The 13,810-nt window shown below is 48.8% G+C and overlaps 1 protein-coding gene across 17 annotated transcripts in view; it reads left to right on the forward strand.

The window, feature by feature from the left end:
* Positions 1-13,810, forward strand: part of LOC119963057 (prominin-1-A-like) — a 308,012-nt gene that overhangs the window by 144,529 nt on the left and 149,673 nt on the right. For all 17 annotated transcript variants that reach the window (XM_038791582.1, XM_038791585.1, XM_038791593.1 and 14 more), the window contains one exon: positions 13,617-13,737. In XM_038791582.1, coding sequence (XP_038647510.1) covers positions 13,617-13,737 — 121 coding nt within the window. The remainder of the gene's footprint in view (positions 1-13,616; positions 13,738-13,810) is intronic.

The following is a 13,810-nucleotide window of genomic DNA, read 5'->3' on the forward strand; positions in this document are numbered from 1 at the left end:
TATTATCATTGCTTACCTGGAACAAAACTGGTTACAAAACATTTCACTTTGCCTGGAGCTGAGCTCATCACAGCTCTGCAGTTCTGATGTACTTGTGTTTCTGTCCATATATATATCTGTTCACATGTGCCTAGAATTAATAAATGAAGAGACAATGGGCGTGATTGAATGGGACAAGTTCTAAGTGCCATAGCAGCGAGATTCCCAGGTAGCTCCTCGACGGTATCGTTGTCGATCTCCTGACCGCAATCAAATGGAACTTGGGGAAGTAAATCATCCCCCACGAGTTCCTCTGTGGAAATGGCTGTCTCACTCGCTGAGTAGCCAGGGCTCTCACTTGGTGGCCTCCCGGTAACAAGGGAGAGCCGTACATAAACACATCCCTTTAACACATTCTGGACAGCATGCAGCCATGCCACCACGGAGAACAGCACCACACTTCTGGGATGCTGACCTGACCAGGATGCTAGATGACATGGACACGAGACGGGACATCCTGTCGCCACGAGAGAGGTGGAGGGTCAGGCACAGGGTTGGCAATGAGGCTTTGGAGACACCAGGAGTGACCTTCAGTGCTGGCAGCCTGACCAGGAAGACCACATTACAGTGCCGGAAAATGACCAACAACCTCCAACAGACCAGATGAGTATGCTGACACCGGCTCCCTGGCACTAGTGCCGTCGACACCACCCAGACACCTCTCCCCCTCCCCCCAGGCGAATCAGCAGCCGCCCCACACAACATCATGCCTGTGCCCGAGTGCGCTATGCCACTACGCCTCCTTGCCAAGCAATGGTGCCCACGCATGCCACCTGCCTCTATGTGATGCCGCCCCCGCCCCACCCAGTTGACCCGTCTCAAATGAGTCATGTATATCCAACAAAATTACCCTTTCCTGTCATTGATCACATGTCCTTCATAGAATCATAACAGAGCAGAAGGAGGCCATTCAGCCCATCACATCTGCACCGACCCTCCAAAAGAGCACACCCCCTAAGCCCTCACTCCCACCCTATGCCTGTAATCTCACCTAATTGGACACTTAAGGGTCCCTGGTGCTGTGAGGCAGAAGTGCTAACAACTGTGCCACCGTGCTGCAGGATCGCCATCTGATGGTCTTGGACCATCCAGGGTGGCACCTCCCCATCCCCCACCCCCCACCCCGGCGACCACCCCACTGCCACCCAAGAGACCATCTCGGAGGAGAGCTCCGAGGAGACCACCATCCATGCGTCATGACTGTCATCCCCCCCCTCCACCAGCGCAGAGAAACACACCTCGGTGGGTGACATTAGCGGACAGGCATCTGGGGCACAATCTGATGAGCGGCACGCAGTTGCTGATGCACATTGGGTGGAGGCAGGAATATCGAAAGGAGTCAGTAGTCGGAAGTTTGTTAGATCCCAGGACTCTACTGAGACCCGGTCAGATGCTGAGCCTCTAGACAAGGTTCTCCTGGGCTGATGCAGACTCTCAGACAAGGCCTGAGATTCAGGAGGGGATGTCAGTGACACAGGAGCGTATCCATAGCTGATTGGAGGAGTCCCAAAGGCTAAGGGTGCAGGAGATGGTGCCGGCAATGCATGACACCAAGGCCAGCACTGCTAGGATGGTGACCGCAATGGAAGGCCTGCAGCACAACATCAGCGCCATTAGTGCTGGTGTCCAAGGCGTAGCTCAGTTTGTGACGACCATGGCTGGGGGCCTCGACAGCATCGGTAGTTAGGAACAATGAGGGTGTTGAATGTTCACAAAACTTATGCACGATACACGTGGTGCCTCTGTCACGTTATTCCGTATGGCAGTCCGACCCCACTCCCACCTGCCATTGCTCTCCGCAAACCCCCCCTCCTCAAGTCCCTGCCCCCATGTGCAATGACCATATTGAGGAGCCCCTAATACCGACCCATCGCAGAGGATGGGTGTGATTGCACTGCCAGTGGATAGGCAGGAGTCAGACTTTGGCATAGACTGAGGAACACCAGAGTGTTCACGTCACTGCGGTTATCATCACTCTCCTGCCTTGTATATTGACCCTCTTACAGTGCCAAGGCCCATCATCGTGGACTGATGTTTCACACACCTGGGGGGGGGGGGGTGGGGGGGTGGTGAGGGAAGGTTGGAGAATTGGGGTGGGGGGGGAGATGGTTTGGATGGAGAGGATCACGTGAGGGGGTGTGATGATGGACAAAGCACCGTCCTATGAGAAGCGTGCGAGGATGAGGGCCTCCCTGGCCTGCTGGGCATCCCAGACCCTCAGTCGCCACCGTCACCGCCTGTTCTCCCTCCCGCAGCCCCTCCATCAGGATCCTCCTGCACCTGTCCTTCATCCCTTCCTGCTCTGGCTCATTCTCATCCACCTCCGGTGAGGCTACATGTCCCTCCTCCTCCTCCTTCAGCACATTGCCTGGCTGCTATGCTAGGTTGTGAAGGGCACAGCAGACCACGGCAAAGCAGAAGACCTTCCAGGGGGGGGTGTACTGCAGTGCACCACCAGAGCGGACCAGCCATCGGAACTGTATTTTGAGCAGTCCAATGCACCGCTCCATGATAGCATGGGTGGCAGCATGGGACTCGTTATACCTGATCTCCGCATCGGTGTACAGCCTCTGTACTGGCATCATTATCCAGGACTTCAGCAAATACCCCTTGCTCTCCAATAGCCAACCGATCATCCTGGGTTGTCCCTCAAAGACGCCGGGGATCTCAACTGCCCCAGAATGTAGCTGTCGTGCACAGTCCCTGGGGAGCGTGGACATACGTGCTTGATCTTGAGCTGGTGGTCGCACACAACTTGGACATTTAGGGAGTAGAACCCCTTTTGTTGCCCTGATGGTTGCAAGGTGACATGCATGCCATTTATTGCTCCCTGGACATGGAGCATCCCGGCAATGGTAGAGAATCCTGCTGCCCGGGCATCTTGTTGGACCTGGTCCAGGTCAATGGATATATAGTCAGCTGCTCGGGCATACAGGGCACCCATGAATTCATGGATGCACATGTGGGCATTGGCTTGGGAAATGCCACACAGGTCCATGCTCGAACACTGGAATTTGAGTTTTGATTTGATTTATTGTCACATGTACCGAAGTACAGTGAAAAGTATTTTTCTGCGGCCGAGGGAATGATCCCGAAGCGTAAAGGTTCAAGGCTGCGGTGACCTTAACGGGGTATCACCGCTTCGACCACTAAACTGTGAAGGGAGATGAATGAATCAAAGCTGTAGATGGTTTGTAGAAGCTGTCAATCACAGACCACTACAAGAAAGCTATGAAAGGCTTGCAGCTAATTCATCTGAGGGAACTAGATTCCAGGAATGGACACGTGGAGCCACTGTTAAGTGTTACAAAGAATCGTAGAACTTACAGTGCAGAAGGAGGCCATTCTACCCAAGAGTCTGAACCGAACCACTGAAAGAGGACCCTACTTAAGCCCCTGCCTCTACCCAATCCCTGTAACCTAGTAACCCCACTGAACCTTTTAAACACTAAAATGCAATTTAGGTAGGGTGGGTGGGTGGGTGGGGGGGGGTGTCCCTTGGGTCCCTGTGTGTGGGAGGGGGTGTCCCTTGGGTCCCTGTGTGTGGGAGGGGGTGTCCCTGGGGTCCCTGTGTGTGGGAGGGGCAGTCCCTGGGGTGCCTGTGTGAGGGTCTCCCTATTACAGGGGTCCCTGTGGAAGGGTCTCCCTATAACAGGGGCCCCAGTGGGGGGGGGGGGGTCTTCCTATTTCAGGATCCCCTGCGGTGTTGCCCTATTACATAGGCCACTTTTTAGGGTCTCCTTATTACAGGGGTTTCTGGGGTGGGGGGGTGGGGGTGGGGGTCTCCTTATTACTATGATCACTGTGGGAGCCTCCTTCTTACAGGGGTCCCCTTGTGTGGGGTGGGATGTGGTCGGGTTACCCCCGAACCTGAGGGTGGGGGGGCACCCAGGCAATCTGGGGATGGGGGCTGCTGTGCGGTTGCGGGGGTAGATTCGGGGCCGATTTATGTTGTCTTGCGTGCTGCAGGGGGAACCGCAGGACCTTGCTATTGGCCCACCTGCTCATGCTTTTGGCCCGATAGCGGGATTCCCTGGGAATCGCACGTATTCCACACCATGCATAAATTTGCATGGCATGGAAAACCGAATTGCTTACTGCTTCGCGCTCCCAGGCGGATCGTAAATTGGTTATAAATCAGCTCTGGTGGGAGAACAGAATCTCCAAATACGGAGAATTCCGCCCAAAGTGTTGCCGCCAGGGTTGAATTGTGTGTGATTGGCCTTCCCGTTGGGGAAACTGTTTGGAAAGTGAGGTAGGACACGAGGCCAGCACTCTCCCGGCATGAATTTAGAACAATTCCCGACCCAGTGGGCATTTTAACCTCTTGTCCCGGAGTTAGCTCTATAGAACCTGGCAGCCCGAGCTGTTTTTAAGCGTTCCACTTACCACATACCCACTGAAGACCTACCCCAAGGTCAGGAGTATGAGGTGGAACTATAGCTTCATGCCAGTGAAGAGAGAAGGGAAACCCTCTTCCCCAGGGTGGGCCGCGGACTCAAGCCTATCCCCTCAACAGTACCTGGGAGGTGGTGGCAGAGGCAGTCAGTGCTGCCAGCCTCAGCAGAGGAGACAGCTGTTATTCTGAGAGTTGGGGGCCATTGGTGAGGCCTCTGTCCTGAGGGGCAGGGAATCAGAGAGCTCCAAAGGCCAGGGTGCAGGTGTCCTCTGGTTGTTGTAAGCTCCGCTGATCACTTGCTTCCTCTGCAGTGAGGCAGTGCTTCTGAGGAGTGCCAACACCTGGTGGGCCCCTGATTTAGCTTGGCCACGTCCATCCCTTTGATGATATATCTGGGATATGAGGGTGTCCACGGGTGGCCTCATTGGCTACCAGATGAGCAGAGGCTCCCTGAGCATTTGAAGGACACAGGCAGCACTCAGCAGAGTGATCAGCCAGGAGCCTGTAAGGAGCACCAGAGGAGTGCATATAAAACACATACTGCAGCAATGGTGGACTGAGCTAGATCACCTTGATCCCAAGGGCGACACCCCGAGGCCAAGTCGCTCTACTTCCCCCGGCCCGTGCAGTCACCCCCCAGCAAGTGTTAAGGATTTAGGTTATTCCGGACCTGATACCTTATTAATAACCTATGCTTTAGGTTAACCCACCAAAAGAGGGAAATCTGTTTCTCTGCTAAAACTCAAAATAGACCTCACCAAGGGAGAATGCTTTTCCGGGTCTCAGACAATTAAACAGGATCTCAGTTTATGGGAAAAGTTCAGATACGTCACTCATAATTAAATCGTTACCTCTGTCGTCATGGGTCTGAGTCATTTAAGACTTCCTAAATGAGTGTCCAGGATTTTAAACTTTGAGAGTAAGTCTACATGGTATAATTTTTAATAAAAGTATTTTTATTGTAAAATACTCTCAATTGATACATACAGAATTGCAGAGTTAAAAATATAAATTGATTAACAGTCTTTAGTTATCGTTTAATAATATAAAACCTGTTAACAGTCCTTTGTTATCTGCTAACACACTAACTTCTCTTAAGAGAATGCGATATCTAAAACATGGAAAATCCTAAAGTATCTCCTATCAATTTCTAATACATTTCTAAGTTTAACAGAAACATACTTCCAAAACCGTGATGGTCTTTGTTTGATGAGGCAATCTTGAAGAACAGAGCTTTGACCCACACTCCTACAGGGGAGTGAGAAGGTACCTCGCTGCCAAAATGCCCCTGTTTTTTTTACATAAAACCTTTTAATCGGTCAAGGACTGTCTCTGTTATCTTATCACTTATTGTTGGATAATTGCCTATAGCCAAATGGCTAATTTGATGTATTATCATCAATATATGTTTTAATGACGTTAGTGTCTGTGTGAATGTCAGGTGTCTTAAGATATATTGGCAAAGAGGGATTTGTATAGAGATCTGTCTCTTCAGTGTTGCCATGTTTCTTACATATCTCAGGCGGGATTCTCCCAACGGGCGGCTAAGTGCCGACGCCGGAGTGAAAACGGGAGTGTTTTACTCCGGCATCGGCGCCCATTCTGGGACCCCATTCTGCGGCCCGCAGGGAGCTAGGACGGCGCTGGAGTGGCCTATGCCGCTCCAGGGGTCCACGCATGCGCAGTTGGGCCGGCGGCAACTAGCGCATGTGCAATTGCCTTTTTCCCTGCGCCAGCCCCGATGCCAAATAGCGCAGGGCTACAAGAGCCGACGCGGAGGAAAGGAGGCCGGTGGGCAGAAAGGCCGATCCGCCAATCGGTGAGCCCCGATCGCAGGCCAGGCCACTACAGAGGCTCCCCCCCTCCCTCCACAGGCTGCCCCCAGACCCTTGAACGCCGAGGTCCCACCGGCTCAGAGGACGTTAGAAATGTGCCGGCGGGACTCGGCTTTTTGTTGACGGCCATCCGGGCCGGAGAATTGGCACGCTGGCCCATGCCAGCCTGGGCCGAAGAGTCGGCGCATACCCCGACCGGCCAGGCCCAGCGCCGATGGTGCTGATTCTCCGCATTGCGGAGAATTGCGTCCCGGTGTCGTGGTGCGATTCACGTGGCGCCGTGCCGATTCTCCAACCCAGCGGGGGCCGGAGAATTCCGCAACTCGATTATCAAACAGAGACATCTTTGAGGATGTTCTAAGTATCAAGAGTTATATAATTAAGGAAGTATTTGTGTATTGTTTATCTGAAGAATGTTCTGTCCTCATGGTTTGAATAATTATTGGTGTCGGGGAGTGATCTAGAGAATTTATGGTGTGTCAATGCAAGATTTTCCTTATCCTGTATTTGTTTGGAATGTATTAATGATCCTTGAAGTCAGCTAGGAGTTTCTCCCTTCAAATGGTGATTTCTGGACGACGTTTAGCTGAAGTGGTTTTATTCCATCTTGAATTAAAATACTGGTACTCTTAATTTCTGCTGCCTTATTTCAAATCAAATTCTGCGGCGAATGTTTTGAGGGTTTTTCAGTCTTTTAACCTCCTGCTCCCCCTCCACAGCCATGGCGCCCAAGCCCCGCTTGTCAATACTGTGCCTGCGAGACCTCCACCTGAGAGGGATGGAGCATGGCGGAGGGTGGAGCATAAAGAGTCCAATCCGCTAATGATGTTGAAATCTATAAAATTATGGTTATGCATGGACCTACTGACGTGGTGCACAAACATCGCTTTCCCTGCCAGTGAGTGACCTGAGCATGGCATCGGAATTGGCACCTGGCACAAATCTTTATTTTTCAATTTTCCACTTCAGGAGTCAGGAGATGCCGAGGAAAGAGTATGGGCGCAATCTAATGGCCATGCTGCGCCAAAAAAGCAGCTCGCTGCAACTGAACATGGCTGATAAAAGCTGGGAGATCCCACTCCTGGAATTTACTGGCTCCCAATGCCTCGTGAGATCCAACGCGATATTGTGTGACGTTGCAATGTAAATCCTGCCAATTGTGGGTGGGAGCACATTTTGGCAAATCTGCATATTGGAGCGAGACAGCTCATCTCACTCTAATGTGCAAATTCCTGAGGTAGCTGAGGCTTTGGGATTCATCCCCTTTGCCTCGGAGACCTCGGGAGAGTGCCGTGTAATACAGGTTTCCACAGATGGGGACCAGACGGAACAGCACTCGTGGGGGTCTCCCAGGGGATCGGAAGCATGGTGGTGCCCTGGCAGTGTTGGTGCCACCTGGGCACCTTGGCAGTGCTGCCTGGATGCCAACCTGGCACTGCCCGTTGCCATGGGCATTGCCAAGGTGCCAGACTGGTACTGTCAAGATTCCATGCTAGCATTTATTGCACGCGATCGGGCCAGGGTGCCTTGAGTGTGTTGGGGGATGTGGGCGCTGCGAGCGACGGGAAACAAGTGGCTAAACGCACTCACTATGGGGCTTTGTTCCCAATTAGTTGAATCGTGCCCTATGTACTGTGATCTTTTGGATGCAGAACTTGCGAAATTGTTGAGTTGGTGACCACATCCACTCCCAAGGAAGCATTCCCGAGAGATGTACTAGGCAAGCCTAAAACCTAAGCATAGAAGACGTACACAAGGATGTACATAAGTACAAAGTGATCCTTGCACGTCAATGCAGCTTTGAAACGCAAATGTTGACATACTCAGGAGAACACTCAAACGCAGCAAAGATGTGGAAGGTGTAGCCTTCTGCATGCACAAAGGAAATGCACAATGTTTCACCAGTTCTGCGGAAAGGACCAGTGGCAGCCGCAATGCAATAAAGCATTGGATGATTCAGCTACAAAGAGCTGTACGCTGATCCAAACAGACAATACACAAGTTGTACCTTCAAACAGCAAGAATGACTATCCGCCGGGTGGGAGAATCGTCAGGGGTCAGCGTGAATCCCGCCCCAGCTGTCGTCCCAATTCCCCCCCCCCCCCCCCGCCCCCCCCAAACACTGGCGTGGTATGAGGCGCGCCGCCCGCCTCGGAGAATAATGGGGTCTGGAGCGACTCAATGGTCCCCAGGGCTGTCCGGCTTCTACGGCCTGCAATGGGCCGAAGTCCCCCCCGCTCTATGCCGGTCCCGCCGGCGTTAATTATAGTTGGTCCCTTACCGGTGGGACCTGGCATCGCGGGCGGGCTCCGGGGTTCTTGGGGAGTCGCGGGGGGAATCAGGCCCTGGGAGGTGCCCCCATGATGTCCTGGCCCGCAGTCGGGACCCACCGATCCATGGGCGGGCCTGTGCCGTGGGGGCACTTTATTCCTTCTACACCAAAGGCCATGGTCATCCGCCATTCCCGGTACAGAGGTGACTCCATGTGCTCATGCGTAGGGATGACGCCAGCACGCGCTGGCACTCCCGCGCACGCACAGACTCGCACTGGCCGGTGGAGGCCCTTCAGCATCAGTGCTGCATAGGGCGCACATGACTGGGACTAGGCTGAGCCAGTTCTTTGGGAGTGAGGACAGGTGTGTCAGGTGTTCTGGGAGCCCAGCGAACCACACCCACATGTTTTGGGCGTTACCGGCGCTGGAGGGCTTTTGGAGGGGCGTTATGGAGACGTTGTCAAGGGTGGTTGGGTCCAGGGTTGAACCGGGCTGGGGGCTCGCAATATTTGGGGTTGCAGCGGTGCCGGCGATGCAGGAGGCGAAAGAGGCCGGCATTCTGGCCTTTGCGTCCCTGGTAGCCCGGCGCCAGATTGTTTTGCAGTGGAAGAATGTGAGGCAACCGGGCGTGGAATCCTGGATCAACGATATGGCTGGGTTTATCAAGCTGGAGAGGGTCAAGTTTGCCCTAAGGGGGTCGGTGCAAGGGTTCTTCCGGTGGTGGCAGCCATTTCTAGACTTCCTGCTGGAGCAGTGGAGGATGGTCAATTTCAGCAGCAACCGGTGGGGGGGGGGGGGCTTGTCCTTTTTCCAGTATTGGATATGTGTATTTGTTCCCATGTTAAATACTTTTGTTTATTTATTGCTTCTGTATTTGGTGGTGGAGGGGGGGGGGGGGGGGGGGGGGTTACTGTTGTTTCGCTTTTTCTTTAGTTTTTGTTGATTAAAACTTATTTTTTTTAAAAAAAGAACTAGGAGCAGGAGTAGGCTATCTATCGCATCGAATCTGCTCCACCATTCAATGAGATCATAGCTGATCTTTTGTGGACTCAGCTCCACTTTCCCGCCCGAACACCATAACCCTTTATTCCTTTATTCTTGAAAAAACTATCTATCTTTATCTTGAAAACATTTAATGAAAGAGCCTCAACTGCTTCACTGAGCAGGGAATCCGTAGATTCACAACCCTTTGGGCGAAGAAGTTCCTCCTAAACTCAGTTCTAAATCTACTTCCCCTTATTTTGAGCGATGCCCCCTAGTTCTGCTTTCGCCCGCCAATGGAAACAACCTGCCTATGTCTATCCTATCTATTCCCTTCATAATTTTATATGTTTCTATAAGATCCCTCTGCATCCTTCTAAATTCCAACAAGTACAGTCCCAGTCTACTCAACCACTCCTCATAATCCAACCCCCTGAACTCTGGGATTAACCTAGTGAATCTCCTCTGCATACCCTCCAGCGCCAGTACGTCCTTTCTTAGGTAAGGAGACCAAAACTGAACACACTACTCCAGGTGTGGCTTCATTAACACCTTTATACAGTTGCAGCATAACCTCCCTAGTCTTAAACTCCGTCCCTCTAGCAATGAAGGACAAATCTCGATTCGCATTCTTAATCACCTGTTGCACCTGTAAACCAACTTTTTGCAACTCATGCACTAGGACACCCAGGTCCCTCTGCACAGCAGCATGTTTTAATATTTTATCATTTAAATAATAATCCTTTTTGCTGTTATTCCTACCAAAATGGATAACCTCACATTTGTCAACATTGTATTCCATCTGCCAGACCCTAGCCCATTCACTTAAACTATCCAAATCCCTCTGCAGACTTCTAGTATCCTTTGCACTTTTTGCTTTACCACTCATCTTAGTGTCATCAGAAAACTTGGACACATTGCCCTTGGTCCCCAACTCCAAATCATCTATGTAAATTGTGAACAATTGTCGGCCCAACACTGATCCCTCAGGACACCACTAGCTACTGATTGCCAACCAGAGAAACGCCCATTAATCCCCACTCTTTGCTTCCTATTAATTAACCAATCCTCTAACCATTCTACTACTTTACTCTTAACGGCATGCACCTTTATCTATGCAGCAACCTTTGTGTGGCACCTTGTCAAAAGCTTTCTGGAAATCCAGATACACCAAATCCATTGGCTCCCCATTGTCTACCGCACTGGTAATGTCCTCAAAAAATTCCACTAAATTAGTTAGGCACGACCTGCCCTTTATGAACCCATGCTGCGTCTGCCCAATGGGACAATTTCCATCCAGATGCCTCACTATTTCTTCCTTGATAGATTCCAGCATCTTTGCTCCTAGCGAAGTCAAGCTAACTGGCCTATAATTATCCGTTTATGTCTACCTCCTTTTTTAAACAGTGGTGTCACGTTTGCTAATTTCCAATCCACCGGGACCACCTAGAGTCCAGTGAATTTTGGTAAATTATCACACGTGCATTTGCAATTTCCCTAGCAATCTCTGTTAGTAACCTGGGATGCATTCCATTAGGACCAGGAGATTTGTCTACCTTTAGCCCCATTAGCTTGCCCATCACTAACTCCTTAGTGATAGCGATCGTCTCAAAGTCCTCACCTGCCATAGCCTCATTTCCATCAGTCATTGACATGCTATTTGTGTCTTCCAATGTGAAGACCAACCCAAACAACCTGTTCAGTTCCTCAACCATTTCCTCATCTCCCATTATTAAATCTCCCTTCTCATCCTCTAAAGGACCAATATTTACCTTAGCCACTCTTTTTTGTTTTATATATTTGTAGAAACTTTTACTATCCATTTTTATATTCTGAGCAAGTTTACTCTCAGATTCTATCTTACTCTTCTTTATAGCTATTTTACTAGCTTTCTGTTGCCCCCTGAAGATTTCCCAGTCCTCTTGTCTCCCACTAATCTTTGCCACTTTGTATGCTTTTTCCTTCAATTTGAAACTCTCCCTTATTTCCTTTGATATCCACGGTCGATTTTCCCTCTTTCTACTGTCCTTCCTTTTTGTTGATATAAACTTTTGCTGAGCACTTTGAAAAATTGCTTGGAAGGTTCTCCACTGTTGCTCAACTGTTTCACCATAAAGTCTTTGCTCCTAGTCTGCCTTAGCTAGTTCGTCTCTCATCCCATTGTAATCCGCTTTGTTTAAGCACAAAACACTAGTGTTCGATTTGACCTTCTCACCCTCCATTTGTATTTTAAATTTCACCATATTGTGATTGTAAAGTGTCATTGACGTGTACATTTACATTTACATTATATGTATAGTACACATACTGATGGTAAGTGTATATTGTAAAGGATGAAAATGTCATTGTAAGTGCTACTCAGAGCATCATAATCGTATTGCTGCTCCAGCCCGAGGCTGCTACAGCAATTCCAGTTATCTTTATTTCACTGTTACTTTACAGATTACTTGAGCACTAAACTGCGGTAGACTAGAGATTTTACTGATCAAAATGAGTTTGAGCCACACCAAATAGTGTACTTAACTGGTGAGCCAATTTCAGTTTTTTTTTTCAAAAGCTTACTGCTGGGGCTGAGATAGCAATGGAGAATTCTCCGTTGCTGCCAATTCGTGCAATGGCAATTTGGTGTAACATTCTCTCGTGCTACAAAGTCTGATTATTTTCACTTGACACTGGAAGTCCTGGACTGAGTACCAAATATTAAGTGATACTTTCACATCCTATGATTAAACTGACCTTTTGATTTGACATTTTTCAGTTCAACTAAGCAATATATGACTGAGGTAGGAATGATGACCATGGTGACTGAAGTGTGTGGTAGGGAATGTAACATAATAATGACTCCTGTGCCGAGTGAGAAGCAGATGGCATCTGTCTTTGATAGGATAGGGGAGAGGACTAAATCCACTCCAAGTTTTCTCCAAGTTTAAAAACTGAGTATCAATATTGAAATGTTCAGAGACATGCAAGCTAGCTTTTTCAACAGAAAAACTCAAAATCTGAAGTAAATACATTCAAATGCTACCTGCTCATTTGTACTTGTACTTTTGCGATTTGTACTTTTTAGCAATCTGTAAATTCTTGTCGCTTTTACTGGGTACTTTTGTAAAACTAGCTTAATACATTAATAACACAACTTGGTTGTGTTTCCAAGTGTCTCCATTACTACAAACGTTCAGCAGACTGGAATTAAATAAAATTCATTCATTGTATGCATGAAAATATCCTGTTTGAAAACCTTAAATTTGTGTTCATAAATATACCTGTTATTTTTCTCTGAATTCTGTTTTGCACTGCTGTATTGTAAAATCTGACTACTGTTTGGGTTTTTATGTTATAATATTGTTAGGTTTCTTTTGAGATAATAATTACACTAGATGAAACAGCTTGATTTTCCCAATTAAAATAGAACTTCAAAGGTTTTCTTGTTGAAATAAAAAATCTTTTGTTTCGAACAAGGGTGAACATTAATTTGCTTCCATCACCCTGTTGGTCACTTTGATTTATATTCAATCTCTGGTGTGGATGCAGTAGTTTATAGAAACAATCGGCTGAATGTTATGGCCCCTCACTGGGTTTGGTTTCAGCGGGGCGGGGGGTATTACCTTTGGAGAGTGACCTTTGTGCAGCAGGGGCACTCCCTGACCATAGTACCCCCCCCCCCCCCCCCCCCCCCCCAACTTCCTTCCTCCCTGCTGGCACTGCAATTACTGACACCCTTATCTCCCTCGCATTGATCCCTCCCTGCCCCAATATCCTTGATATTGTAAAATCAGTGTAAGCAAAATAGTCAAGGAAACTAGTCTTGTGTTGGAGTTGCGTTGATCTGTAAATAAAAAGTTCTTCTTTTGTTAATAAATCACTAACTCTGCCTCATCATATTACCTTGTGCTACAACAGTAACAGTAATAGAATTGTAGAATGATACTTAGTTCAGCAGTTTTCTTTTGTCAATGTGATCCATGTCGGTAAAGTTCAAAATCCATAATTTCCACAGATTTAATTTCACTAATACCATGTGTCGTAATCTTGTTTAAGGGCGCTTAGTTTGTTGCTTCTCAATAGCTTTTTTTTAAACTACAAAAACAGGGCCGGAACATTATGTGTGTTTGCCGCGAACCAAAACCTCACCAACAAAATTAAAGGAATTAAGAAACTGGTCAACCACAACTTCCAAGACCTACATGCTTTGCTCGATTACGCACCAACTGTAAGGAGGATTTTAGTTTTACATGTATATCAAAATGAAGATTTAAAGAGTTTGTGATGGATGTAATTTGCAG

This window comes from Scyliorhinus canicula, chromosome 3 (assembly GCF_902713615.1).
Source record: "Scyliorhinus canicula chromosome 3, sScyCan1.1, whole genome shotgun sequence".
NCBI classification, from domain to species: domain Eukaryota; kingdom Metazoa; phylum Chordata; class Chondrichthyes; order Carcharhiniformes; family Scyliorhinidae; genus Scyliorhinus; species Scyliorhinus canicula.